At 41.8% G+C, this 25,796-nt stretch overlaps 1 protein-coding gene across 1 annotated transcript in view; it reads left to right on the top strand.

Moving 5' to 3' along the window:
* LOC311128997 (nebulin-like) overlaps nucleotides 1-25,796 on the top strand; it is a gene marked incomplete at its 5' end in the record, with an annotated part of 94,995 nt that continues 69,199 nt past the window's right edge. The window contains 30 exons of the mRNA XM_084161230.1: nucleotides 1-60; nucleotides 4,396-4,470; nucleotides 5,985-6,095; nucleotides 6,346-6,453; nucleotides 6,621-6,830; nucleotides 7,003-7,107; nucleotides 7,939-8,043; nucleotides 8,700-8,804; nucleotides 8,930-9,037; nucleotides 9,719-9,835; nucleotides 10,506-10,607; nucleotides 10,815-10,922; nucleotides 11,817-11,921; nucleotides 12,396-12,494; nucleotides 13,164-13,268; nucleotides 13,594-13,701; nucleotides 13,836-13,949; nucleotides 14,249-14,446; nucleotides 14,718-14,825; nucleotides 15,051-15,149; nucleotides 15,427-15,531; nucleotides 15,759-15,866; nucleotides 16,502-16,813; nucleotides 17,817-18,023; nucleotides 18,208-18,312; nucleotides 20,865-20,972; nucleotides 21,072-21,383; nucleotides 22,383-22,589; nucleotides 22,754-22,858; nucleotides 23,055-23,162. Coding sequence (XP_084017356.1) covers nucleotides 1-60; nucleotides 4,396-4,470; nucleotides 5,985-6,095; nucleotides 6,346-6,453; nucleotides 6,621-6,830; nucleotides 7,003-7,107; nucleotides 7,939-8,043; nucleotides 8,700-8,804; nucleotides 8,930-9,037; nucleotides 9,719-9,835; nucleotides 10,506-10,607; nucleotides 10,815-10,922; nucleotides 11,817-11,921; nucleotides 12,396-12,494; nucleotides 13,164-13,268; nucleotides 13,594-13,701; nucleotides 13,836-13,949; nucleotides 14,249-14,446; nucleotides 14,718-14,825; nucleotides 15,051-15,149; nucleotides 15,427-15,531; nucleotides 15,759-15,866; nucleotides 16,502-16,813; nucleotides 17,817-18,023; nucleotides 18,208-18,312; nucleotides 20,865-20,972; nucleotides 21,072-21,383; nucleotides 22,383-22,589; nucleotides 22,754-22,858; nucleotides 23,055-23,162 — 3,927 coding nt within the window. The remainder of the gene's footprint in view (nucleotides 61-4,395; nucleotides 4,471-5,984; nucleotides 6,096-6,345; nucleotides 6,454-6,620; nucleotides 6,831-7,002; nucleotides 7,108-7,938; nucleotides 8,044-8,699; nucleotides 8,805-8,929; nucleotides 9,038-9,718; nucleotides 9,836-10,505; nucleotides 10,608-10,814; nucleotides 10,923-11,816; nucleotides 11,922-12,395; nucleotides 12,495-13,163; nucleotides 13,269-13,593; nucleotides 13,702-13,835; nucleotides 13,950-14,248; nucleotides 14,447-14,717; nucleotides 14,826-15,050; nucleotides 15,150-15,426; nucleotides 15,532-15,758; nucleotides 15,867-16,501; nucleotides 16,814-17,816; nucleotides 18,024-18,207; nucleotides 18,313-20,864; nucleotides 20,973-21,071; nucleotides 21,384-22,382; nucleotides 22,590-22,753; nucleotides 22,859-23,054; nucleotides 23,163-25,796) is intronic.

Genomic DNA, 25,796 nt, shown 5'->3' with positions numbered 1-25,796 from the left:
ATGGATGAGAATGAAGAATTTGAGGATGAGTTTGAGGAAGAGGAGATTTTCGAGGAAGAGGTAAGTAAATATTTTCTCACAAGATCAACACAACATACCATTGTTGTCTTAGGTACTCAGACTAGTGCTGGTTTTGACAGTTAAACCATACCAATGGGTTAGGCCTTGTGGGCTCTCCAAACTGGTTTTGGGGTCAATTCTATTCCAATTCAGTCAAGGAAGATTGGAATTGGAATCAGAATGTCAGTTTACTTCCTGACTGAATTGACATGGAATTGGCACCCCAACCCTGTTCAAACCCTCTATGTTCTTAGGTCAGAGTTCTATGGCTCCACTGGGCTTCTCTGGCCCCTGTACTGGTGGGTCTGCAGATTCAGTGGCTAGCTTTACTCAGTCCCTATGAATAGTAAATTTACTTTTGATACCACCCCAGTCAGCAATTCAGGAGGCCAGGCATCTCTGAGCTGTGAGCAGGGTTAGATCCTGTTTCAGTAGAACACCCATCTCCTTATATGCTAGCTAGCTAGAGACATGGCTCTGGCCAGCCCTGTACAGGCCAGAGAACTGTAAATCAGACCACGGACCAGCCATTAAAATCAAAACCCTTGTCACTTTCCTCTTTTCTTGGAAATTTTAAACACCAGTAATGAACATAAAAAGTAATCACACTCTTTTGTTTACAAGGACCATTACACTGAAATGCCCAGTGCAGTCAAAAACAGGATTTTCCTGTGATTTGTATATATTTTCACAGTATGAGGTTGGAATAATACCCTTTAGTGTAAAAGCTGTTTGAAAAGACCGCCTGAAATTTCTGTCTGCTCTGGTGGGATGGAGTTTTAGCCTGCCTGGTGACATCACCAGGCGGTAAATTAGTTAATAGACCAATAAGAAAGAGAGTTCCAAACCTTCTATGCCAATAACATACATTTTCAGTTTTCCCCTCCCCACTCAGACCACTCCCAGACAGTCCTAGCACAATTCTTGCTTGAGAAATGTCTCTTTGCTAGGAAGCCATTTTTGTTTATTTTTTACCTTTTTAAGTTAAATCATTCACAGTAAGGCACTTAATTGTTACCCAGAAATGTTTTGATTTTGAGACTAAAATATAAAAGTAGATTAAAAAAAAACTGCTTTAGGCTGTGCAAAGTTCAAAATGGGAAAACTCCTCCTTTAAAGCTACAATATGTAACTTTTTGGGCAACCAGACCAAATGTACATAGAAATGTGTGCTATAGATCTGTCATTCTCATTGAAAGCAAGTCTAAGAAGCGGCATATATGTTCTATGTGCGCTATTTCTATGCTTCCCGTTCTTAAGTTTTGTTTTCGCGTCTTTTACGTTTGGTTTTGAACACCAGCTTCAAACAGCTGAAAATAAAATATTTTAGGATATTGAAAATATATTTCACAGCGGTTTAGATGTTACAAAGATACTCTACACAATGACTGCTTGTTTTGTCACATAAAAGTAGGCGAACTATTAGAATTTAGCAACCAGGAAATCGGGCAGCGATTACTGCATATTGCACCTTTAACTTGGTAGTCGATACAAGTAGTATAAGTACACTTTACCTGACCAACCACCTTATCCTCAAGACTCCCAGACAACTATAGGCTTTGATGGCAGGAGCACACTGATGTAATAGGTCTAGTTATTACACAACAGCCAGTGTGAAGACATTGCTGACATTCCTGCAGATACTGTAAATTCATATTAGGTTACACTGCACCGCATATGCCTGAATCGAAGAGTCCATCATAATTCTTAATGTAAAATGTGTAGTAATGTTGGGATGATGTTCCATTCAGAAGAATTATAGATTGATGGATGACCTGCAAGCTTGGGAAGCTGCATATTTTGTTGGAAGTGACCAAAGTTTTGTGTTAGATACTGTAGATAGTATCAGTGCCTTTCTGCAACAATGTGCAATATTGGTGCAAAACCTCTATCACACAATAAAACATATTGTGAGCCGTTTGGCTTCAGACTGGCAGTTCTGGACGTTGTGTAGTATCACCATAATCCACATAGTCTATCCAAGTTTTTAAGGAAGTATTATTCTGTGTCATTGTATTTCTTTGTGATGGTCCACTCTGTGTCAGAGCGTCCAATGGAAGAGTGAAAGCAGAAGGCTAATAATGTCATCTCTTATTTCTTGGTGAAATAGGATTAAAGTTAGCCTCGTAATCGTATAAACTTTATGTTGTTTATAACTTATAGGGGAATCGGAATAATTTATTCATTTTGAAGATGTGGAAGAAACTTCTCATCTTTTATTGTTGCATTTGGAAATATATCCCCCCCCCCAAAAAAAAAAAAATGTTTTGTTGATATTTCAGCATGGTTAGAAAGTGGTTATTAATATGGTTGATGAGTATTTAATATTCAGAATTTAACAATTTGAACAAAAGCACTTTCTCAAGATAGTAGTACATGGTCTTATAGCCTGGGTACCAGTCTCTTTAGCCAATCCTCTCCCTGTACTCCATGCGCCAAAGACAAGGCAGTGGCAAGAAGTGGAACGTTAGCTAAAGAGACTGGTACTCAGCCTAATAATCTTATGCTATGCTCATTTTCTATCTTGATGTTAATCAAGTTTGAGAACATTTCACAGTATATTTTTCTCCCAGTAAGAGAAACATTGACTCTAAGCTCTGAGCCACGGCTGTTAAAAACTCTCTGGACAGGACAGCACAGGAGATACAAATTTAGCTGTGGACATCTATGGTAGGCAGGCAGGCAGGGAGGGAGTGGGAGGATAGTGAGAAGGGCTGTGGCTGCCTGCTATAGATCACATGGCAGTAGCTCCAGTAGCCTGGCCGAGGGTCCGCTAACGTCCATTTAGAATGTGCTTAGGAGGTAGATGCACATACAGAGAAACCAACAGCCAACCTGCACTTAGCTAGAGGAGCAACGCAGATCTGGGCTCTGTAGCAGCTCTGTAGCAGCTCTGTAGCAGCTCTGTAGCAGCAGCAGAATCTGATCCAACACCTTGCAAGACAACACAAACAGATCTGGGATCAGGCTAGCAGATTATACCTATTCTCTGTCCTCTGTAAAACATGTTGGGGAACAACTATAAGGTGGGTGGGGGGGCTGTTCATGTACCTGTATGATTCTCCCCAGTCTTGTAGAGTCCGAAAATGGCCTCTTACAACTGTTGTTTAAAGCGTTTGAGATTTTTTCACCCAGCTCTGGTCTCTCAGTGGTTCAGTAGGCTGTTTGGCATTTGAATCACAGGGCTATGATGTCTCAAGATGATAATGAGGATGATTCTAACTGTTAGAGTTCAAGGGTTTTCTAGACAGTTCTAGCAGTAGGGTTGTTAACGATATTCACAGGGCTGTGCCCTATGCTATGGCAATAACTGCCTTCCTGAGTTAGATAATAATGTAATGTCACTCTCAACTCACAGGTCACTGGCTACAATTGAATCCTAGTTAAAGTTAGGCTATTCAGGCAATATGTGTGAGAATGTTTTTAGTTTAGTACGGTATGCTGCTCTGATTGAATCTGATTGTTGGAGATTTATTAGTATAATCACTAAATATTAAAACAGTTTTAGCTGTCTTGTTGATATTCGGATTCATAGTCACTATTTATAACAAGGACAGTGGACTGGAAAATGGTGTCTATATTCCCAGGGATGGTCGGTCAGAGGGTTCTGTCGGTCAGACCTGGGTTCACTTCAAATACTATTTGAAATCTTTCACATACTTTTAGCAAAATTGCAGAGTTTGCCATTTTGCGACTATTCTATTGGTTCCATTGTGCCAGACAAGCTCAGTCAAGACCAGCAAAATTATTTGAAATGATTTCATATAGTATTTGAACCCAGGTCTGGTCAGAGGGCTCTGTCAGTCAGATGCAGGCAGGCAGAAGGCAGTCAGTCAGTCAGGCAGAGAGTCAGTCAGTCAGTTGCTATTATAGGCTCCTGCTCCTCTTTCACCCTGGAATAGAGGCTTCATTACACTCTTCAGTAATTACAGCATATTCCAGGCTCCAAAAGGACACCTTCTAAGTCACTGGAGAGATCTGGGATATATGGAACTTTTTATTACATTATAGTGAATGTAATTATTATATCATTATGGTAATTATCAAAGACTGTAGCTGAACTTTGAACGTTAGTGCTGAAAGCAGAATATTTGACTTAGCTACTATAACCAGATAATTGTGGTAACAGTGCAGATGAGTATTAAGTCAGTATAATTATTACTGTTTATCAATGTTGTTTAGCGTATAAAAGGCTAACTGACTGTGTCAGAGATCAGGGTATTATTGCACCAGGGCTAGGGGAAAAACTCAATCCAATACATTTGTGATACAGTATGTCTTCCTTTTACTTGTAATGGCGATTTTGAAACCTGCGAATTGTTCCTATATTTATAGTATTTTGAGGAGACGGTGACTTCGACCACTTCTCACCAGACCACAACTCATGGGGCAGCAGCGGTAACTCAACAGGTAGAGGACAACAGTGAAATAAACAGCACAAGCAGCTCATGATGCTGTTGTGCTTGCATGCCATGGGGGTTATTCCACCAACAAAGGAGAGAAACTCTACAAGAAAGGATACTGTTTAAAAAAACCATGTGTGTGTGGCCTCGTGGATTATTAAACAAACTCCCTTGTTTAACAATTCACTATTTACTCAAGTCGAGGAAGATAAAACATTTTGCCATTCCAAAAGTGAGTTCCCAAACAAAAAGGCGATTGTTTGGGTAATTCACAAATCACGACTTCATGTTAATTGTCCTCGGATGGCCCTAAGGCTAGTGAGTGATAGATGAAATAACCCTCATATATCCCGGTGTTGCTAAGTGATGCATGCAGTCTGTCAACTGTGCAACTGTGTGTCTTGCTATGCCCAACATTGCTTTTGTCCACTGGCGCGTTCATGGCCTTCCTTTCAGTTCGTTCAGTCTCATGCCTTTCCTTCATTCAGTCTCCTTTCCTTTAATTTACTTAGTTCAGACTCCTTTCCTTTACTCTGTTCAGTCTCCTTTCCTTTCATTTCCTTTCCTTCATTCAGTCTCATTTCCTTTCCTTTCCTTCACTCAGTCCCTTTCCCTCAGTCCCTTTCCTTTTCTGTATCCTCTGTCCCTACTAGACATTAACCTAGCCAATACCATGTTATCTCCCATCCTATTGTGTTACCTCCATGTGGAACTACATACACTGAGTACACGAAACATTAAGCCCTTTCCATGACATAGACTGACCAGGGGAATCCAGGTGAAAATATTAGGAAGGTGTTCCTAATGTTTGGTATACTCAGTGTAGTTCTCTAATCATTCCCTGTAATGGGCCCAGATTTGTCGAAAGTTATCTAACTGGATTCCACCTATCGGATAGTATTAAATGCATAGAAATACAATGAATATAATGGACAAATAATTGACTTGAATGGGGACTCTCGTGCTATTCATTCTATTTCTATGCATTTAATCCTATCCGATAGGCGAAATCCAGAGCGATAACTTTTGAAAAACTGGGCCCAGATGATAGGGTCAAATAACACAATTAGTAGCTTAAGGTTATCCTTTTTTTGTTAACTATTGTATTGAATTCTTGCAGGTAAGTGAACTTGGTTGCAGAGTAGCAAGAACTAGAAAAGTCATTGTTTCTTTCACACAAAAGTGTCCCTTTTGTAAGAGTCTTATGATAGTCAAAATGTAATTCTAAAACATTTAGAATTCATAACATTTTTCAATGCTATAAACATTATTATATACGCGGCCTGTTCTAGCACTTGTTTACCCATTTATTTAAATTATACCTACCTAGTATTCTATTACTATTCTTTCATTGTTACAGTAGTCATGATTACGTCTTGTTTCTGATTTCTCTGTATTGTGTCGCTAGCCTCTTCTTTGTAAGTGGATTGTATGTTGTAAGTGGATGTATATCTCTGGCCTGGTTTCCTGTCATTAAGGAACAATGGTCACACAACTAACATCTTTTCCTCTGTTCCCCAGCCTGGTGTTCCTGTGAGGAGAGTGGTCAGGAAGAAGGTTAAGGTGGACACCTCCAAGTTCATGACTCCTTACCTGGCCCACAGCCAGAAGATGCTGGACTTGTTCTCATATGTAAGCAAGCCCATTATAACCAGGTCCTGTTCTTTAGGGCAAAACATAGCAAAACGTTTTGAAATGGAAAGTGAAAATTACAATTTATTTTTGTATTGGACAAGTCCAGGTAGTACCTTCTCTTTTTCTGTCAGTTTTTATCAGTTTATAGCGTAATGAACACAATCCAGGTCAATGCTCCTCCCCATGTCGTTCTGGCTCACCAGAGTTTGATTATGATGTTATTATGTTCCGATGTGTCCCCTAACAGAACAAGTACCGTCATGCCTATGACAAGGCTAAGGGGAAACCCTATGCCATCTCGGCTGACACCCCTGAGATGGTGAGGATCAAGAAAGCTCAGGAGCAGCTGTCTGAGGTACGGAGGCCTCTGTTCTCTTCTATCCTATCCAGATCTCTGATGGATATCATGTATCTCAGTCTCAGTCAATGTTGCAATGTCACTAATCATTTTGTTGTTGTTGTTTAAACAGCAACTTTATTTTATTTTTGTCAAACTGACACTTGACTCATTGCCCCTACCAGGTGAAGTACCGGATGGAGGGCAATAAGGTCAGGTGTACCAGTTTGTACGATGGGGAGGCCAGAGAGATCGCCCATGTCAAGCATGTCTCTGAGTTGATCAGCAAGGTTCTATACAGGGCCAAGTGGGATGAGACGAAGGACAGGTACCTGCTGCCCCCTGATGCCCCAGAGCTTGTCCTGGCTGTGAAGAACGCTGCCAACTACAGCAAGGTATCGTCATACTGAACCCTACTCAGTCGTATGAGATTATATAATAATGTTTTATATGTAGATTTCTCAATTAAGATGACATTTTATTTAAAAAAGGTAGATTGCTTTTCTATATTTGAGCCGATGCAGCTTCTCTAACCTAACTTGTCATTTCATTTTTCTTTGTGATCAGAAACTGTACACGGAGCAATGGGATGAGGACAAGACCATGTGCTACCCCTACAGCGATTCTCCGGAGCTGCGCAGGGTGGCCAAGGCACAGGAGGTCCTCAGTGATGTCAGTACTGCAACTACAAACATCTATTGTATTGTATTGTATTTTATTCTATACTTAACTACACTTTTACTAGTGATTACAGCAAGTTGATATCAGTGTTATTAGATCAGTTGTATTAGAGATGAGATAGTTATATTTGACTTAATAACATTCATTTCTTACACTGCCTAAATGTTGTAAATCATAAATATCCTCCTAAACATAAACATTTCTAGAATACAGTCTCTGCGTCAGTCAGCCAGTCAGCCAATCAGCCGGTCAGTCAGTCAGTCAGCTGAGTGATCCACCACGAGTGTGGTGAATTCACTTAGAACAATTAATTGCTCACATCACAGAAAGGTGTCCTACATCAATCACACTTCAGAAAAGTGCAGTTCACCACCCTTCTTTCAAACCCTCTATTTTTTCTCTCTGAACTTTTAGTTTTCGCCTTACTCAGATGTACCATTTTTAAAGTGAACCACCGATCCAGTTCATTGGTTTATCCAATTTGATATCATCAAGTAGAGCATTACCACATGTAGCTAACATGCATCACATGTCGTGTCAAAGGTCAACCATTGATTAGAGATACATCTCATCGTGGCCTGGGGTGGTCTAGCGGTTATTGCTGCTGCCTTCAGAGCACATAAGCTGGTGTTGATGTCGGTTCGAATCCAGCACATGCCCTTCTAACACATTCTCCTCCTGACTTTCCTGTCTCCCTTCTTTGTATCCATGAAACTAGAGATCCATCTCACCATTCTGTTCTGTTTCTCTCCTACTCTGTTCTGTTCATCTCACCAGTCTGTTCCTCTCACCATTCTGCTCTGTTTCAACCCTACTCTACAGATCCTGTACAAGAAGGGGCATGCTGAGCGCACGGCAAAATACACATCCCTGGCTGTCCCTAATGATATGGAGCTGGCCAAGAAAAATTTTGAACAGCGCAGTGACGTAAGTGCTCCTACACAAACACACACACAGCTATTCATCGACAATGGCTTCTCTGTCATTGTATCCATCAGTCACTCATCATCCTTGACAACGTTATAATGTAGAAATGTATCATAGCCCTCAGCTATCGAGTCCTGACAGAGAGGGCAGGGGTGCTGTCAGTCACTGCTTGACATGGGTGAAGTTCCACACCCCTCCAAGGCCCCCTCCAAGCCCTGCCATCGCCAGCCCGGCTGTCCTTGTCCCTGGGAGACAGAGAGGGATAACTGCCACCTGCTCCATAATATTATTGGAGGGCAGCAGCCCTGTTCTGGCACACAGAAGGGGAGCAACGTCAATAACCTGACTGAGATGATGGGAATCCCCACCACTCCCAATATGTGTTACACACCCCCTGTAGTGGCAGAGGCCCCTACAATGTCAGCGTCCATCTATAATGTTCATAGAATTTAGTTTAGATATTTTTTTTAAGGAACATTTGGACTGATGATATTTGTTGTCTTCTTGATTGTTTCATGCTTCTAGGATACCATCTTGTGCTATGGTAATTGAGGCAAAGCTTTAGTTCTTTTGACTCTAGCTATTGAGGCAAAGCTTTAGTTCTTCTTATTCTAAATGACCCCAATGTCTGACTTTTCCTTGCTTTTCTCTTGCAGCTCAAGTACCATGAGGACTACAACAAGAACATCAAGGGCCACTGGTGTGAGACGCCCTTCATTGAGGTGGCTGTTGCCAGGGCGGCTATGGACAACCTCAGCAATGTAAGAGCCACTATGGTGTAGCATATTATTGATAGTTATTGGCATAGTGACATACCATTATGTGTTAATCAAATCATAACACATTTAATATCTATATTTAATCCATTTGTCTTTTCTCATTTCAGAAAAAGTACACGGCTGCGTATGAGGACATAAAAGACCAAATCAATTTTATGCAAACCGAGACGCCAGAATACAAACAGCACAAGAAGGCTGGTCACGCCGCTAGCTCAGTGAGTCTATAAGCCCTCAGAGAAACATAAAGGAGAACACACACATAACACACACGACACGCACACACAAAAATACACACACACACACACACACATAAACACACGCACACACATGCACACACACACACACACACAAACACACACACACACACACAAACACACACACACCAAACCAACCAGCTAACCAACCAACCAAACAGCCATCTACTGCTTCTCTCAGAGAAAGGAAGCAGTGTCAGTGAGTGTATTTGTATAGATCCATCTGATGCGGCAGCAGGCAGAGAGACACACTGGGTTGACCTGTGACCTTGTCTGATCACAGTGTGAGTCAAAACCTTGACTCTTTTGTCACGTAGACATCAGGATGTGCCCACACGTTCTGTACTCAGAATCAAGAAAAATATATCATTTACAAATAGCGGTAGTTGTCTTGTCAGACAGTAGTTTAAAGACATTTAGGCTATGCCGTAGCTATTAACAAAGTAATTGTCTCTTAGCACTTATCAATCAAATGGAAACACTCTTCAATCCACGGCTTCATCCACATACCAACGCAGACCTGCATGTCAATCCAAAATCTGCTATGGTGATGATTAATCGTATTAACCTTGCCATGAATCACTGTATCACAGTAAAATAAACACATCATGTATTGACTTGTGCCCATTTTTCTCTCCTCAGATCAAATACAGGAAGGATTATGAGAAGAGCAAAACGGTGGCTGACTACAACGTTCTCCCAGCCACAGACAACCCTCTGCTTAGGCAGCTGAGATACGCTGGCACCATCTTGAGTGACGTAGGTGTCTAAGTCTGGGAGACTGAACCATCGGTCCAAACAGGTGTCATACTGAAATAGACAGAAGTTAGAGGAAGCTAAACAATCACATCTCTTCTATGAGAGGCAGTCATTAGTTACAGAAAATCATTAAGTATCCCATCACATGTTCTTGCAGATAACAACAGTTATCTTTCATCTCCATTCTCAATTCTACTCGTGTTTCAAATTAGCTTGTATAGTGTTTATTAGTACACTTTTAGTTAGACAGTTGGCAGTTTGCTAGATGGCTGCTGACAGGATAAAGGTTTTCACAGCAGATTCCCACTATTTAAGTGGTAATGGGGAGTAATGGTGCACCCCCTTTAACTGAATCATCATATTAGTGGGGATAATTAAGACAATCAAGAAACCTGTATACTATAGTTAACTGGAGGTGTAACACGACCCCAAGCGCTACTTTAATGAGTCTACTTAGTTACTAGTCACTCACTGTCCATTTAAAAAAATAATTACTGTAGCTATTCACAGAACTTATATTTGCATATAAGATCGATATGGATTCATTCATTTTGAAGAATTGAATCAATTGAAAGCCAAATAACTTTGATTTGTATTTGAGACATATAACTCTACTTTTGCTGTCATTATTTTCTGTTCAACATGTCTCCTCTGATTACTCCCTTTGCAGAAAGTGTACAAGGCCAGCTATGAGAAATCCAGGGGGTCCAGTATCAACTACTGTGACACGCCCAAGTTCAAGATGGACTCTGTTGTACAACGGTTCAGTGACGTGAGTATTCCTTTCATCGTCCTCACTGATGATGTTGATGATAATGTTTTTAACTTTTAAATTGTTCAACAAACACATTGTACAGTACAAATGGCGGCAACAAGCTTGACTGACGAGCTTCAAAGTGGATCTCCTTTATTGTACGTATGTAAGAGGCAAATGGATCTTACATGGATTCATGTTTACTTCTTCCGTCTCCCCTCACAGGCACATTATAAAGACAAGTATGAGAACGAGGTGAAGGGCCACTGTATTGGCAGCTATGAGGATATCTACATGCTACACTGCAAGAAAATGGAGGAGATCAAGAGCGAAGTAAGTGGGGGTTTTGTCTTGTTTTCTCCTCTATTGCATGGCTAACAGTAAGACATTGGTTTTGTCTTGTTTTCTCCTCTATTGCATGGCTAACAGTAAGACATTGGTGTTGTCTTGTTTTCTCCTCTATTGCATGGCTAAGAGTAAGACATTGGTTTTGTCTTGTTTTCTCCTCTATTGCATGGCTAACAGTAAGACATTGGTTTTGTCTTGTTTTCTCCTCTATTGCATGGCTAACAGTAAGATATTGGTTTTGTCTTGTTTTCTCCTCTATTGCATGGCTAACAGTAAGACATTGGTTTTGTCTTGTTTTCTCCTCTATTGCATGGCTAACAGTAAGACATTGGTTTTGTCTTGTTTTCTCCTCTATTGCATGGCTAACAGTAAGACATTGGTTTTGTCTTGTTTTCTCCTCTATTGCATGGCTAACAGTAAGACATTGGTTTTGTCTTGTTTTCTCCTCTATTGCATGGCTAACAGTAAGACATTGGTTTTGTCTTGTTTTCTCCTCTATTGCATGGCTAACAGTAAGACATTGGTTTTGTCTTGTTTTCTCCTCTATTGCATGGCTAAGAGTAAGACATTGGTTTTGTCTTGTTTTCTCCTCTATTGCATGGCTAACAGTAAGACATTGGTTTTGTCTTGTTTTCTCCTCTATTGCATGGCTAACAGTAAGACATTGGTTTTGTCTTGTTTTCTCCTCTATTGCATGGCTAACAGTAAGACATTGGTTTTGTCTTGTTTTCTCCTCTATTGCATGGCTAACAGTAAGACATGGGTTTTGTCTCAAATGACACCCTACTCCAATGTGTAGGCAATAGGATGCCATTCGGGATGCAGCCATTGTATTTGTACTGTACGACAGGTCAGTTCACTGTTCTTTTGTATTTTCAGCAAAACTACAAAGCTGATTATGAGGACATCAAGACGAGATGTTTCTATCCTCAAACCATGACGCCAGAATATGAAGCTCATAAGAAAGTTGCCCAGTGTAAAGATGTAAGTACGCCTCTTGAGGAAATGGTAGAAATTAGAACCAGTCAGTTGCACTATGATGAGCATTGACAAAGCCTTTCCATTGAACATTAGATTGACATAATTATTTGATTTTGGTCAACATTGTCTTATTTTTATTATTGGTATTGATATGATATAATTAAGCAATAAGACACGAGGGGGTGTGGTATATGGCCAATGTACCACGGCTAAGGAATGTTCTTACGCACGACGCAACGCGGAGTACCTGGATACAGCCCTTAGCCGTGGTATATTGGCCATATATCACAAACCCCCAAGGTGCCTTATTGCTATTATAAACGGGTTACTAACGTAATTAGAGCAGTAAAAGTAAATGTTTTGTCATACCTGTGGTATACGGTCTGATATACCATGGCTGTCAGCCAATCAGTATTCAGGGCTCGAACCACCAAGTTTATAATTGACATTTTTCATGTGTATTGTTTTATTTTGCAGAAAGTTTACCGGCAACATCCGGGTACGATGAAGTTTACGCAAGTGACAGACTCGCCTGTTCAAGTGCAAGCTGCCATCAACGCCAAACAGCTGAGTGACGTATGTATTCAACTTTTACGACAGACCTTATACGAGTATTACATTAAATATGAACTAGTTACAATATATAGAATTACAATTACATCTGTCTGTCTAGCTTGGAAAATAGGTATTTTGACCTCAGTGGGACAACCTGTTAAAAATATATGATATCATTTTGTTTGAGTTTTTGAACAAATGCCAGAAAAGAGACTTCAGTTGAGCCGTTGCCATGACACTAAAGGTTCTTGATAGCTGTTGACTGAAAATGTGCTCATTCATCTACACAGCACATAGCCCAGCTGTCTTCCTGCAAACATTTACATTTTAGTAATTTAGCAGATGCTCTTATCCAGAGCGACTTACAGTTAGTGAGTGCAAACGCCATGGAAACCAGAGAGCCTATCTAGCTCTTTCTGTAGTATTAATAGCAACATGCGTTCAGTCTGATGAAAATAACCCCTAGTCTCATGAGAGTGGGGGCTGACAGTTGAGACAACTCTAGGCCTCACAACACTCACAGACAGGCAGCACTGCCCTCTAGTGGTGTGGAATAATCCCTGTAGTACTCATATTGTCCACAAAGTGGCACTATAGCGCTACTTAGCTCTATGCACTGTCAACAGTACATTTTACCTGACCTTGCTGTATTTTCATGTGTATTTATGTGGTTCTTCCTCTGTTTTCCAGCTCAACTATCACGCAGCGTATGAGTTGGATAAGTTTAAGTGTGCCCTGCCCCCAGATTACCCCTTCTTCATCCAGTCCAGAGCCAATGCATATAACCTTAGTGATGTAAGTGCAATTCTGTTGATGATAATGTAGGTAATGTTCTGTTGGTGATTATTTAGCTAATTTTCTGTTTATGATAATGTTCTGTTGATGATACTGTAGATAATGTTATGTTGATGATACTGTAGATAATGTTTAAAAAATACAGTTATAGTTTGAATACAGTTATAATTGAATTTGTTATAATATGATTTGAAAATGATGTGCTTGTATTGACATAATTTCACAGTCATTGTATTCGGTTATTGTTGACCCTCATTGGATAAACCCTCCTGAACTTTAATTGCATGATACTGATATCCTAAACGTATTTTTTCCCTCTGTGCAGAATTGTTATAGGTATGATTGGGAGAAAGTGAAAGCCAAGCAGTTCGAGGTCAAGGGTGATGCTATCTCGATCCTTGCAGCCCGTGCACACACAAACATAGCCAGTGATGTGAGTAGGCATGCACTGAAATTAACATCTACACATACATGTAATATTATTGTTCATATTGATCAATGCTGACTGTTTCCTTTTGTGTCCTGTGTAGTCTAGGCCTTGACATGATCTTTGCTCTTTGCCCTCAGGTCAAATACAAGAAGGATTTTGAGAAGAACAAGGGGAAGATGGTGGGAGCCCTCAGCATCCATGACGACCCCAAGATGCTGCACTCCATACACGTGGCCAAAATCCAGAGTGATGTAAGTCATTTTCCTTCCCAGGGACTACAGATTAGACTACAAATTAGCCATCTAGCTTAATCTGGCACATTTACAAAAATGTTAGTTAATGTGCATTGTCCCTGTCAAATAAACCTAATAAAGTCAATTCCACTGATTTTTGGCTAAAAAACAGAAAGATGAGGACAGTGTCTGTCAGTGTGAAAGGGCTATTAGGGCTCACTGTGACTCGTTTCAACTTTATATTAAATAAACCTTTTTTTTTGTCATGGAGAGAATGTCATGCCTCACCTTCTAATTGCCTCAAACTCTCTCCACAGCGGGAGTACAAGAAGAACTATGAGAAGACAAAGACAAAGTACATCACCACGCTGGACATGATGTCTAACACCCTGGCCAAGAAGTCCCAGGGTATCGCCAGCATGGCCGGCTACAGAACCATCCACAACCGCTACCTCCTGCCCCATGATGCCTTGTCCCTGGACCTGGCCAAGAAGGCCAACATCATCCAGAGTGACGTAAGATTGATCTCTGATGGATTGATTGATCTAATTGATTGATTGATTTATCGAATTGATTGATTGATCAGATTGATTGATCTAATAGATTCATGTATTCATTTATTAATGTATTCATTAATTGATCTATGGATTTATCGGTTGATTGATTTTGTTTCCTAGTAAACGTCTGGGGAAAAGGTTATAATAGCATTGGAGCATTATACTTCACGGTGGAAGTATAATGAAAGTAATTCTCACAACTACTTTATGACTTCTTCCTTCACTACAGAATGAATACCATTCAGACTACAACAACTTCACCAAGGGATCTGGTTGGGTCGCCTTCGGCTCCATGGAGGTGGAGAAGGCCAAGAAAGCTGGAGAGATCCTCAATGAGGTAACTACCACTACATGATCTAGTTTGATTTAGCGGTTTATTTGTCATAATGCAGTAAATACACAGGAAGCCATACTCACCAGAGCTCTCACAATAAAAACAGCATTAGTTGTAATAGATTTGTAGTTGTGTACAGTCTTTTCTCGCCTTGACAATATAAAAACACATCAAAATTGGTTTAATCTGCTTTGACATAATATTTGTTCCCTTGATCCTCCACTTCAGAGAAAGTACCGTCAGCACCCAGACACCATCCCCTTCACCTCCATCGCTGACCACCCCGTCATGATGCAGGCCCATGTCAACCAGCTAATGAGGAGTGATGTGAGTTTTATTAGATGATAGTATGGACATTGTGATCTGTGTTCATTCCCAAACACAGATTAAGCTCAGTGCTGGACAAAAAAGCTATTTCATCTGAGATTCTGTATCGAGGAAACTTGGTACTTCATAAAGGTTACATACTGTATTCAACTTAGTACAAATATGATACTTTTTTCATATCAGTAATACATTTCTGTGGCTCGAACACCTATTTTATATCTAAAAATATGTGTTTGTGTAGCTACTCATTTTAATTAGAATTATTCTTCCCTTGCAGCTTCACTACAAGAAGGGTCTTGAGGAGATCCACCAGAAGTACTCTCTACCCCATAATGACCCCCAGTTCCTTCAGGCCAAATGCAACGCCTACAACATCAGCAAGGTACTGTTGACCAAGACTGATAACTTGTGCCTTATATTCATATTTCATTTAATGAATTATCAAATGTATTATCGTATTATCATCGCCTGCCCGCTACTCTACAGCGTTAGGACATCTTTCCTCTTAATAGTACTGTGCCTTCTTGGGTGTGCACTGCATGAATTTACTGTGTTATATTAATGTCTCATGGAAATAGTGTATTCATTTACCGTATTTCTTTATTTCAGAACTGCTACAAGCAGAGCTGGGAGAAAACCATTGCAAAGGGCTACGACATGAGGCCAGATGCTATCTCTGTCATCCATGCTAAGCACGGCAGACATATTGCCAGTGATGTAAGTACGCAATAAATTTCCAGGACAACATCAAATCAAATCAAATCAAATCACATTTTTAGGGGGGGTCGCATACACATATTTAGCAGATGTTATTGCGGGTGCAGCGAAATGCTTATGTTCCTAGCTCCAACAGTACAGTAGTATCTAACAATACACAACAAAACACACACCTTTTAAAAGTAAAAGAATGGAATTAAGAAATATTGAAATATTAGGACGAGCAATGTCGGAGTCCGGAGTATAAATATTTATATATATGTGATGGGATGTATAGACATTATGGACAGTATATGGATAGAATATGTAGTATATCTGAAGAATAGTATATGTACAGCAATAGTTGAATAGGATGACCTTGACTAGAATACAGTATATACAGTACATATGAAGTGGGTAAAACAGTATGTAAACATTATTTAAAGTTACCAGTGTTCTATTATTAAAGTGACCAGTGTTCCATGACTATACATAGGGCAGCAGCCTCTAAGGTGCAGGGTAGAGTAACCGGGTGGTGACAGTGACTAAAGTTCAGGGCAGGGTACTGGGCGGGGGCAATACAGTATGTATTCTACAACAATGTTGCTACGTTGAATAGTGTCACGTCTGATTACTCTTTTACTTCTTCCTTTCAGATCCAGTACAAGAAAGACTATGTGAAGGGAAAGGGCAAACAAATCGGCTGCCGCACTCTTCAGGACGACCCCTTGCTGGTGCACTACATGGAGGTTGCCAGGTTGCAGAGTGACAAGAACTACAAGAAGGACTACCACAAGTCCAAGCTGAAGTACCACTCCCCAGTTGACATGATGAGTCTTACACATGCTAAGCACGCCTCCACAGTGCAGACCTTTGCTGGCTACAGGAAGATCCAACACCACTACAGTCTTCTGCCTGGGGCCATGAATCTTGAGCTGGCTCGCACCATGAACACCAACGCCAGTGATGTAAGTATTTTGACTCCTACACAGGGAGAGAACAAAAGGATTTCCTGCACTGGCCTGAAGGGCTAGTATACCGTGACATTCTACTAGCCCGGTGACATTCTACTAGCCTGGTGACATTCTACTAGCCTGGTGACATTCTACTAGCACAGGTGACATTCTACTAGCACAGGTGACATTCTACTAGCCCGGTGACATTCTACTAGCCTGGTGACATTCTACTAGCCCTGGTGACATTCTACTAGCCCGGTGACATTCTACTAGCCTGGTGACATTCTACTAGCACAGGTGACATTCTACTAGCACAGGTGACATTCTACTAGCCCGGTGACATTCTACTAGCACAGGTGACATTCTACTAGCACAGGTGACATTCTACTAGCCCAGGGGACATTATTACTAGCCCCGGTGACATTCTACTAGCACAGGTGACATTCTACCAGCCCTGGTGACATTCTACTAGCACAGGTGACATTCTACTAGCACAGGTGACATTCTACTAGCACAGGTGACATTCTACTAGCCCCGGTGACATTCTACTAGCCCCGGTGACATTCTACTAGCACAGGTGACATTCTACTAGCCCCGGTGACATTCTATTAGCCACAGTGACATTCTACTAGCCCCGGTGACATTCTACTAGCCCCGGTGACATTCTACTAGCCCAGGTGACATTTTTACTAGCCCTGGTGACATTCTACTAGCCCAGGTGACATTTTTACTAGCCCTGGTGACATTCTTCTAGCCCAGGTGACATTTTTACTAGCCCTGGTGACATTCTACTACTAGTCAAATCTGTGCTATGCGGTATTTGAAAATACAACATTTCACTTGCCTGGTGGGCTAGTTGGGCACATTTTCTACTAGCCTGGTTTGAAAAGTACTAGCCTCAGGTCTTTTGAAACTCTAGCTACAACTTGTAAGTTGTAATGCTGCATCTTTGGTTTTAACAGTAGTGGCAATTTGCAGCATTTCTCATATGGTTTCCTCTCTTTGCCGGATGCAGGTGAACTACAAAGCGGATTGGGAGAACTCTGTGAAGGGAACTGGCTGGATCCCCATCGGCTCCATTCCAGTGGAGCTAGCCAAGCAGGCCGGGGCCGTTCTGGATGAGCACAAGTACAGGCAGCACCCTGAAAACTTTACATTCACCAGCAAGATGGACGGCATGAATATGGAGCTGTGCAAGCAGAACCAAAAGATCATGAATGTTGTGAGTAGTACTTATTTACTAGAAAGGCCAACGATCAGATATCTAGTTGTCCATTGAATTGCATTTGTCTATTTAATATATTTTGTTGAAATGTCTTGTTTGTGTTGCACCGAATTGAATTGAATTGAACTGAACAAAACTGTTGATTGAAATATATTGTTGTTATGATGGGATTCTTTTGCAGCAAGAATATAAAGCCAGTGGAGAGAAGTTCCTGCACACCTACAATCTCCCTGCAGATGCACCAGAGTTTATGCAAGCCAAAAACAATGCTGTCAACATCAGCAAGGTTGGTTACATGTTGATTACTGTCCATACTCTTATACAACTATGCTATTATACACATTCAATACACATATATATTAATTGTCCATGCATTAATTTAAATGTGCCTGTGTCTTTACTATATAGTTGGTTATATGTTGAATGATCACAGAACTGTTAGCCATTTTTGTAATTTTATCAGTAACTTACTCTATTAATCAACAGTATGATACTGTATAAACTGAATACAGTAGATTACTGTAAAATGCACAGTAAAATACTGTAAATGTGTTTTACAGTATTAATTATAGTGCATTGTGGGGAAATGTTGTGGGCGGGGAAAGAGTCTCTGTCTCATTAACATATTTTAAAGCGTGCCTTGTAAGACCCTATATTTGTTTCACCCGTGAGTGAGAATGCTGTATCCCCACAGAATACGGTAATATACTGTATTTTAGGAATTCTACAAACCTTGTCCTGAAACTCCACAGTAACTTACTGGCCAATTGCTGCCAGTAATTTACTGTAATTCAGAATACAGTACCATTCCACATTTTTGGAGTGGCAAAAACGTTTTAAACACTAGTGGGTGCATGATATTGTTGTTTCTCATTCATATTTTGAGGCATGTCTTGTAAGAGGCTATATTGGTTGCACCCGTTAGTGAGAGTGCTGTACCAATTTAAGTTATATGTGGTAGTAGTTCCCTAACAATTAAATGTATATAGGGAACAGATCACAGTGGTAGCGGGTCTTAAACCTTTTAATGGTTAAATATTTACCCATGTCCATTTGATCTGTTTTGTCCTATAATCACAGCCAGTTTGGAAGCCTTTGTTTAGGCCTCTAGAAGTGCTGGTGATATAAAACACCTAGTATTTATTAATATGCTGTAATATGTAAATTCCTACAGCCAACCAGCTTTCTCTAGTCACTTGTAATTACAGTAAAATACTGTAGAAATAATTTTCTTACAGTTTAATAGTCAATTCTACTGTATTGTACTGTGTTTCATTTCTCTGGCATCGGGTTACCGTGAATATCTCAGTATTGTTTTGGCACTATTCAGAGACAGTCAGACATATATCATAAGATATCTTGTTGTAATTACAATTATTTTGAAGAACAATGTATCCTTAACTACAAAAACTTTTTCAGTAATGGTTACTGAAACGTTTTACTTGCTATGACTATGATATGTGTTTTTTTAATCAACCTTGGTTGAATGCACTGACTGTAAGTTGCTAAAGATAAGAGCTCCCGCTAAAAGACCAAAATGTAAATGTAAAAATGAAAACTTACAACACTGGGTAATATTGTGGTCCTCTGTAGCTCAGCTGGTAGAGCACGGCGCTTGTAACGCCAAGGTAGTGGGTTCGATCCCCGGGACCACCCATACACAAAAATGTATGCACGCATGACTGTAAGTCGCTTTGGATAAAAGCGTCTGCTAAATGGCATGTTATATTATATTATGTTATATGTCGCTGCATGAGTAATTCCAGTAATATACTGTAAATTAGATTACAGTAACATCTTTGGTACTGTAAATGGATTACCGTAAAATACAGGAGCTGTACTGGAAAATAAATTACAGTAACATACTGGCCAATTTCTTCCAGTAAGTTAATGTACATTTCACAGTCCATACAGTCCATTGAATGCTATTTTACACATACACTCAGTGACCAGTTTATTAGGTACACCAATCTAGTACTAGGTCGTACCTCTCATTGCCTCCAGAACAGCTTGAATTCTTCAGGGCATGGATTCTACAAGGTGTGGCGTTCAAATGTTGCTCAATTGGTATCAAGGGACCTAACGTGTGCCAGGAAAACATTCCCCACACCATTACTCCACCGCCACCAGCCTGTACCGATGCTTACTCCAAATCCTGACTCTGCCATCAGCATGATGCAACAGGAACCGGGATTCGTCGGACCAGGCAATGTTTTTCCACTCATCAAATGTCCAGTATTGGTGCCCACTGGAGCTGTTTCTTCTTGTATTTAGCTGATAGGAGTGGAACCTGGTGTGGTCGTCTGCTGCAATAGCCCATCCGTGACAAGGACCGATGAGTTGTGCGTTCCGAGATGCCGTTCTGCACACCACTGTTGTACTGCGCCGTTATTTGCCTGTTTGTGGCCCGCCTGTTAGCTTGCACGATTCTTGCCATTCTCCTTCGAGCTCTCATCAACAAGCAGTTTTTGCCCACAGGACTGCGGCTGACTGGATGTTTTTTGTTTGTCGCACCATTCTCGGATAACATTTACATTTTTTACATTTTAGTCATTTAGCAGACGCTCTTATCCAGAGCGACTTACAGGAGCAATTAGGGTTAAGTGCCTTGCTCAAGGGCAAAAGCTAGTCTATACTGGATAACCCTAGACATTATCGTACATTGTCTGTAGGAGCGAACGATTTTGGTGAACAGGGTGGTGTACCTAATAAACTGGTTACTGAGAGTGTATATCATTTTGAATGCTTTTAAATACAGTTAATATACACATATTCATTGACCATTGTGCATGAATTGACTGTAAGTAATGTGTTTATTTCTCTTTCTCCTCATCACAGAACTATTACACGTACGCTCACCGTCAAGACATTCTGAAAGGACACCATGTGAAGGCAGACGCCATCCCCATCACCGCTGCCAGGGCCTGCACTAATATTGCCAGCGATGTACGTGGAAACCCGTATTTGGGTTTATTGATCATAATTGACCATAATAATGACATGCTATTCGTGGTATTTACATTAATCATTGTATTTCCTGTACAGTACAAGTACAAGCTGGCGTACGAGAAGGGAAGAGGCAAACATGTCGGCTTCCGCAATGTTAAGGACGACCCCTTGCTGGTGCACTACATGGAGGTGGCTAAGATGCAGAGTGAGCAGAACTACAAGAAGGACTACAACAAGTCCAAGCTGAAGTACCACTCCCCAGTTGACATGATGAGTCTTGTACATGCTAAGCAGGCCTCCGCAGCGCAGACCTATGCTGGCTACAGGAAGAGCCTTCACAACTACACTCTTCTGCCTGAGGCTATGCCTGTTCAGCTGGCTCGCACAATGATGGAGATCCAGAGCAACGTGAGTTCATTTCAATACCTGCCCTGATACTTGTCCTGATACCTGTCATGATACCTGTCCTGTCCTGAAACCTGTCTTGATACCTGTCCTGTTCTGATACCTGCCCTGTTCTGATACCTGTCCTGATACCTGCCCTGTTCTGATACCTGCCCTGTTCTGATACCTGGCCTGTTCTGAAACCTGTCCTGATACCTGCCCTGTTCTGATACCTGCCCTGTTCTGATACCTGCCCTGTTCTGATACCTGTCCTGATACCTGCCCTGTTCTGATACCTGCCCTGTTCTGATACCTGTCCTGAAACCTGTCTTGATACATGTCCTGATACTTGTCCTGATACCTGTCCTGTCCTGATACCTGTCCTGACACCTGTCCTTATACCTTCCCTGTCCTGATATCTAACCTGTCCTGATACCTGTCCTGATACCTGTCCTGATACCTTTCCTGTCCTGATATCTGTCCTGATACCTGTCCTGTCCTGATACCTGTCCTGATACCTTTCCTGTCCTGATATACCTGTCCTGATACCTGTCCTGTCCTGATACCTGTCCTGATACCTGTCCTGATACCTGTCCTGATACCTGCTCTTTCCTGATACCTGTCCTGTCCTGATACCTGATCTGATACCTCTCCTGATACCTCTCCTGATACCTCTCCTGATACCTGTCCTGTCCTGAAAGCTGACCTGATACCGGTCCTAATACCTGTCCTGTCCTGATACCTTTCCTGTCCTGATATCTGTCATTATACCTGTCCTGATGCCTGCCCTGTCCTGATACCTCTCCTGATTCCTCTCCTGATACTGTCCTGATACCTGTCCTGATACCTGTCCTGACACCTATCCTGATGCCTGTCCTTATACCTGTCCTGATACCTGACCTGTCCTGTCCCAATACCTGTCCTGTCCTGATTCCTGTCCTGATACCTGTCCTAATACCTGTCCTGATACCTGTCCTAATACCTGTTGGGATACATTTCATGTTTCCCTGTGTGTCTCCACAGAACGCCTACACGTCCGACTACAACAACATGTACAGGGGTTCTGGCTGGGTTCCTATTGGCTCTATGCAGGTGGAGTTGGCTAAGACAGCCAAGGCAGCCCTAGATGAGCAAAGCTACCGTGTGCACCCCAGCACCCTGAAGTTCACCAGTCTGACTGGCCAGATGAACATGGCCCTTGCCATGACCAATACCAAGCTACTTGATGATGTAAGAAAAACTAACTTTGTTTATTGTTTATTAGGATCTACTTTAGCCCACCAAGGACTAGTCTTTCAAGAGTCATACATTTATTGAGTTTACATACAAATGTGAGTTTTTATTCCGTAATATGGATGTTGAATGTGATTACCTGGTTCTGTCTCTCTTTGCAGGCTTCATACAGAGCATCTGGCGAGAAGTTCAAGCACACGTACAACCTGCCTGCAGACAGCCCCCAGTTCCTCCAGGCCAAGTACAACGCTCAGACCATGAGCGAGGTCAGTACACACACACACACACACAGCCACACAGACACACACACGCACACACACACAGACACACGCAGACACACACACATACACACACACAAACACACACACACAGTCTCAATTTCTCTTACATTTTAAAGATGTGCAAGTACAAGTATTGTGATGTTTGGCTGTGTTTGACTGTGGTTTCTTTGTTTTCTCCTAGTCTCACTACAAGCACAAGTGGGTGGAAGATATCGCCAAAGGATACGACATCAGGCCAGATGCTATCTCTGTCATCCATGCTAAGCACGGCAGACATATTGCCAGTGATGTAAGGACACAATTAACCAGTTTTTCTAAAGTTATCTAACTGGATTCCACCTATCGGATAGGATTAAATGCATAGAAATACAATGAATAGCACGGACAAATCATTATTATTATTAATTATTTTTTTTACCTTTATTTAACTAGGCAAGTCAATTAAAAACAAATTCTTATTTACAATGACGGCCTACCAAGAGGCAAAAGGCCTCCTGTGGCGACGGGGGCTGGGATAAAAAACACACATCACGACAAGAGAGACACCACAACACTACATAAAGAGAGACAACAACACTGCGTGGCAACAACACAACACAACATGGTAGCAACACAACATGACAACAACACGGTAGCAACACAACATGGCAGCAGCACAACATGGTAGCAGCACAAACATGGTACACACATTGTTAGGCACAAAGGGCAAAAAGGTAGAGATAACAATATATCACGCGAAGCAACCACAAGTGTCAGTAAGAGTGTCCATGATTGAGTCTTTGAATGTAGAGTTGGACCTAAAACTGTCCAGTTTGAGTGTTTTTTGCAGCTCGTTCCAGTCGTTAGCTGCAGCGAACCGAAAAGAGGAACGACCCAGGGATGTCTGTGCTTTGGGGACCTTTAACAGAATGTGACTTACAGAATGGGTGTTGTATGTGGAGGATGAGGGTTGCAGTAGGTATCTCAGATAGGGGAGAGTGAGGCCGAAGAGGGTTTTATAAATAAGCATCAACCAGTGGGTCTTGCGACGGGTATACAGTGGGGAAAAAAAGTATTTAGTCAGCCACCAATTGTGCAAGTTCTCCCACTTAAAAAGATGAGAGAGGCCTGTAATTTTCATCATAGGTACACATCAACTATGACAGACAAAATGAGGGAAAAAAATCCAGAAAATCACATTGTAGGATTTTTAATGAATTTGTTTGCAAATTATGGTGGAAAATAAGTATTTGGTCAATAACAAAAGTTTCTCAATACTTTGTTATATACCCTTTGTTGGCAATGACACAGGTCAAACGTTTTCTGTAAGTCTTCACAAGGTTTTCACACACTGTTGCTGGTATTTTGGCCCATTCCTCCATGCAGATCTCCTCTAGAGCAGTGATGTTTTGGGGCTGTCGCTGGGCAACACGGACTTTCAACTCCCTCCGAAGATTTTCTATGGGGTTGAGATCTGGAGACTGGCTAGGCCACTCCAGGACCTTGAAATGCTTCTTACGAAGCCACTCCTTCGTTGCCCGGGCGGTGTGTTTGGGATCATTGTCATGCTGAAAGACCCAGCCACGTTTCATCTTCAATGCCCTTGCTGATGGAAGGAGGTTTTTACTCAAAATCTCACGATACATGGCCCCATTCATTCTTTCCTTTACACGGATCAGTCGTCCTGGTCCCTTTGCAGAAAAACAGCCCCATGCTTCACAGTAGGTATGGTGTTCTTTGGATGCAACTCAGCATTCTTTGTCCTCCAAACACGACGAGTTGAGTTTTTACCAAATAGTTCTATTTTGGTTTCATCTGACCATATGACATTCTCCCAATCCTCTTCTGGATCATCCAAATGCACTCTAGCAAACTTCAGACGGGCCTGGACATGTACTGGCTTAAGCAGGGGGACACGTCTGGCACTGCAGGATTTGAGTCCCTGGCGGCGTAGTGTGTTACTGATGGTAGGCTTTGTTACTTTGGTCCCAGCTCTCTGCAGGTCATTCACTAGGTCCCCCCGTGTGGTTCTGGGATTTTTGCTCACCGTTCTTGTGATCATTTTGACCCCACGGGGTGAGATCTTGCGTGGAGCCCCAGATCGAGGGAGATTATCAGTGGTCTTGTATGTCTTCCATTTCCTAATAATTGCTCCCACAGTTGATTTCTTCAAACCAAGCTGCTTACCTATTGCAGATTCAGTCTTCCCAGCCTGGTGCAGGTCTACAATTTTGTTTCTGGTGTCCTTTGACAGCTCTTTGGTCTTGGCCATAGTGGAGTTTGGAGTGTGACTGTTTGAGGTTGTGGACAGGTGTCTTTTATACTGATAACAAGTTCAAACAGGTGCCATTAATACAGGTAACGAGTGTCCTGGCGTCGTGGGGGAGCTTGTTCAACCATTGGGGTGCCAGAGCAGCGAATAGCTTTGACTGGGCTAAGCGGGAACTGTGCTTCCGTAGAGGTAGGGGGACTAGCAAGCCAGAGGTGGATGAACGTAGTGCCATCGTTTGGGTGTAAGGTCTGATCAGAGCCTGAAGGTAAGGAGGTGCCGTTCCCCTCACAGCTCCGTAGGCAAGCACCATGGTTTTGTAGTAGATGCGAGCTTTAACTGGAAGCCAGTGGAGTGTGCGGAGGAGTGGGGTGACGTGAGAGAACTTGGGAAGGTTGAACACCAGACGGGCTGCAGCGTTCTGGATAAGTTGCAGGGGTTTAATGGCACAGGCAGGGAGCCCAGGCAACAGCGAGTTGCAGTAATCCAGACGGGAGATGACAAGTACCTGGATTAGGACCTGTGCCGCTTTCTGTGTAAGGTAGAGTCATACTCTGCGAATGTTGTAGAGCATGAACCTGCAGGATTGGGTCACCGCCTTGATGTTAGCAGAGAACGACAGGGTGTTGTCCAGGGTCAAGCCAAGGTTCTTTGCAATCTGGGAGGAGGACACAA

The sequence above is a fragment of the Coregonus lavaretus genome (genome assembly GCF_964263955.1).
Source record: "Coregonus lavaretus genome assembly, chromosome: 5".
Taxonomy (NCBI): Eukaryota; Metazoa; Chordata; class Actinopteri; order Salmoniformes; family Salmonidae; genus Coregonus; species Coregonus lavaretus.
This window is presented reverse-complemented; position numbering and strand designations above follow the sequence as displayed.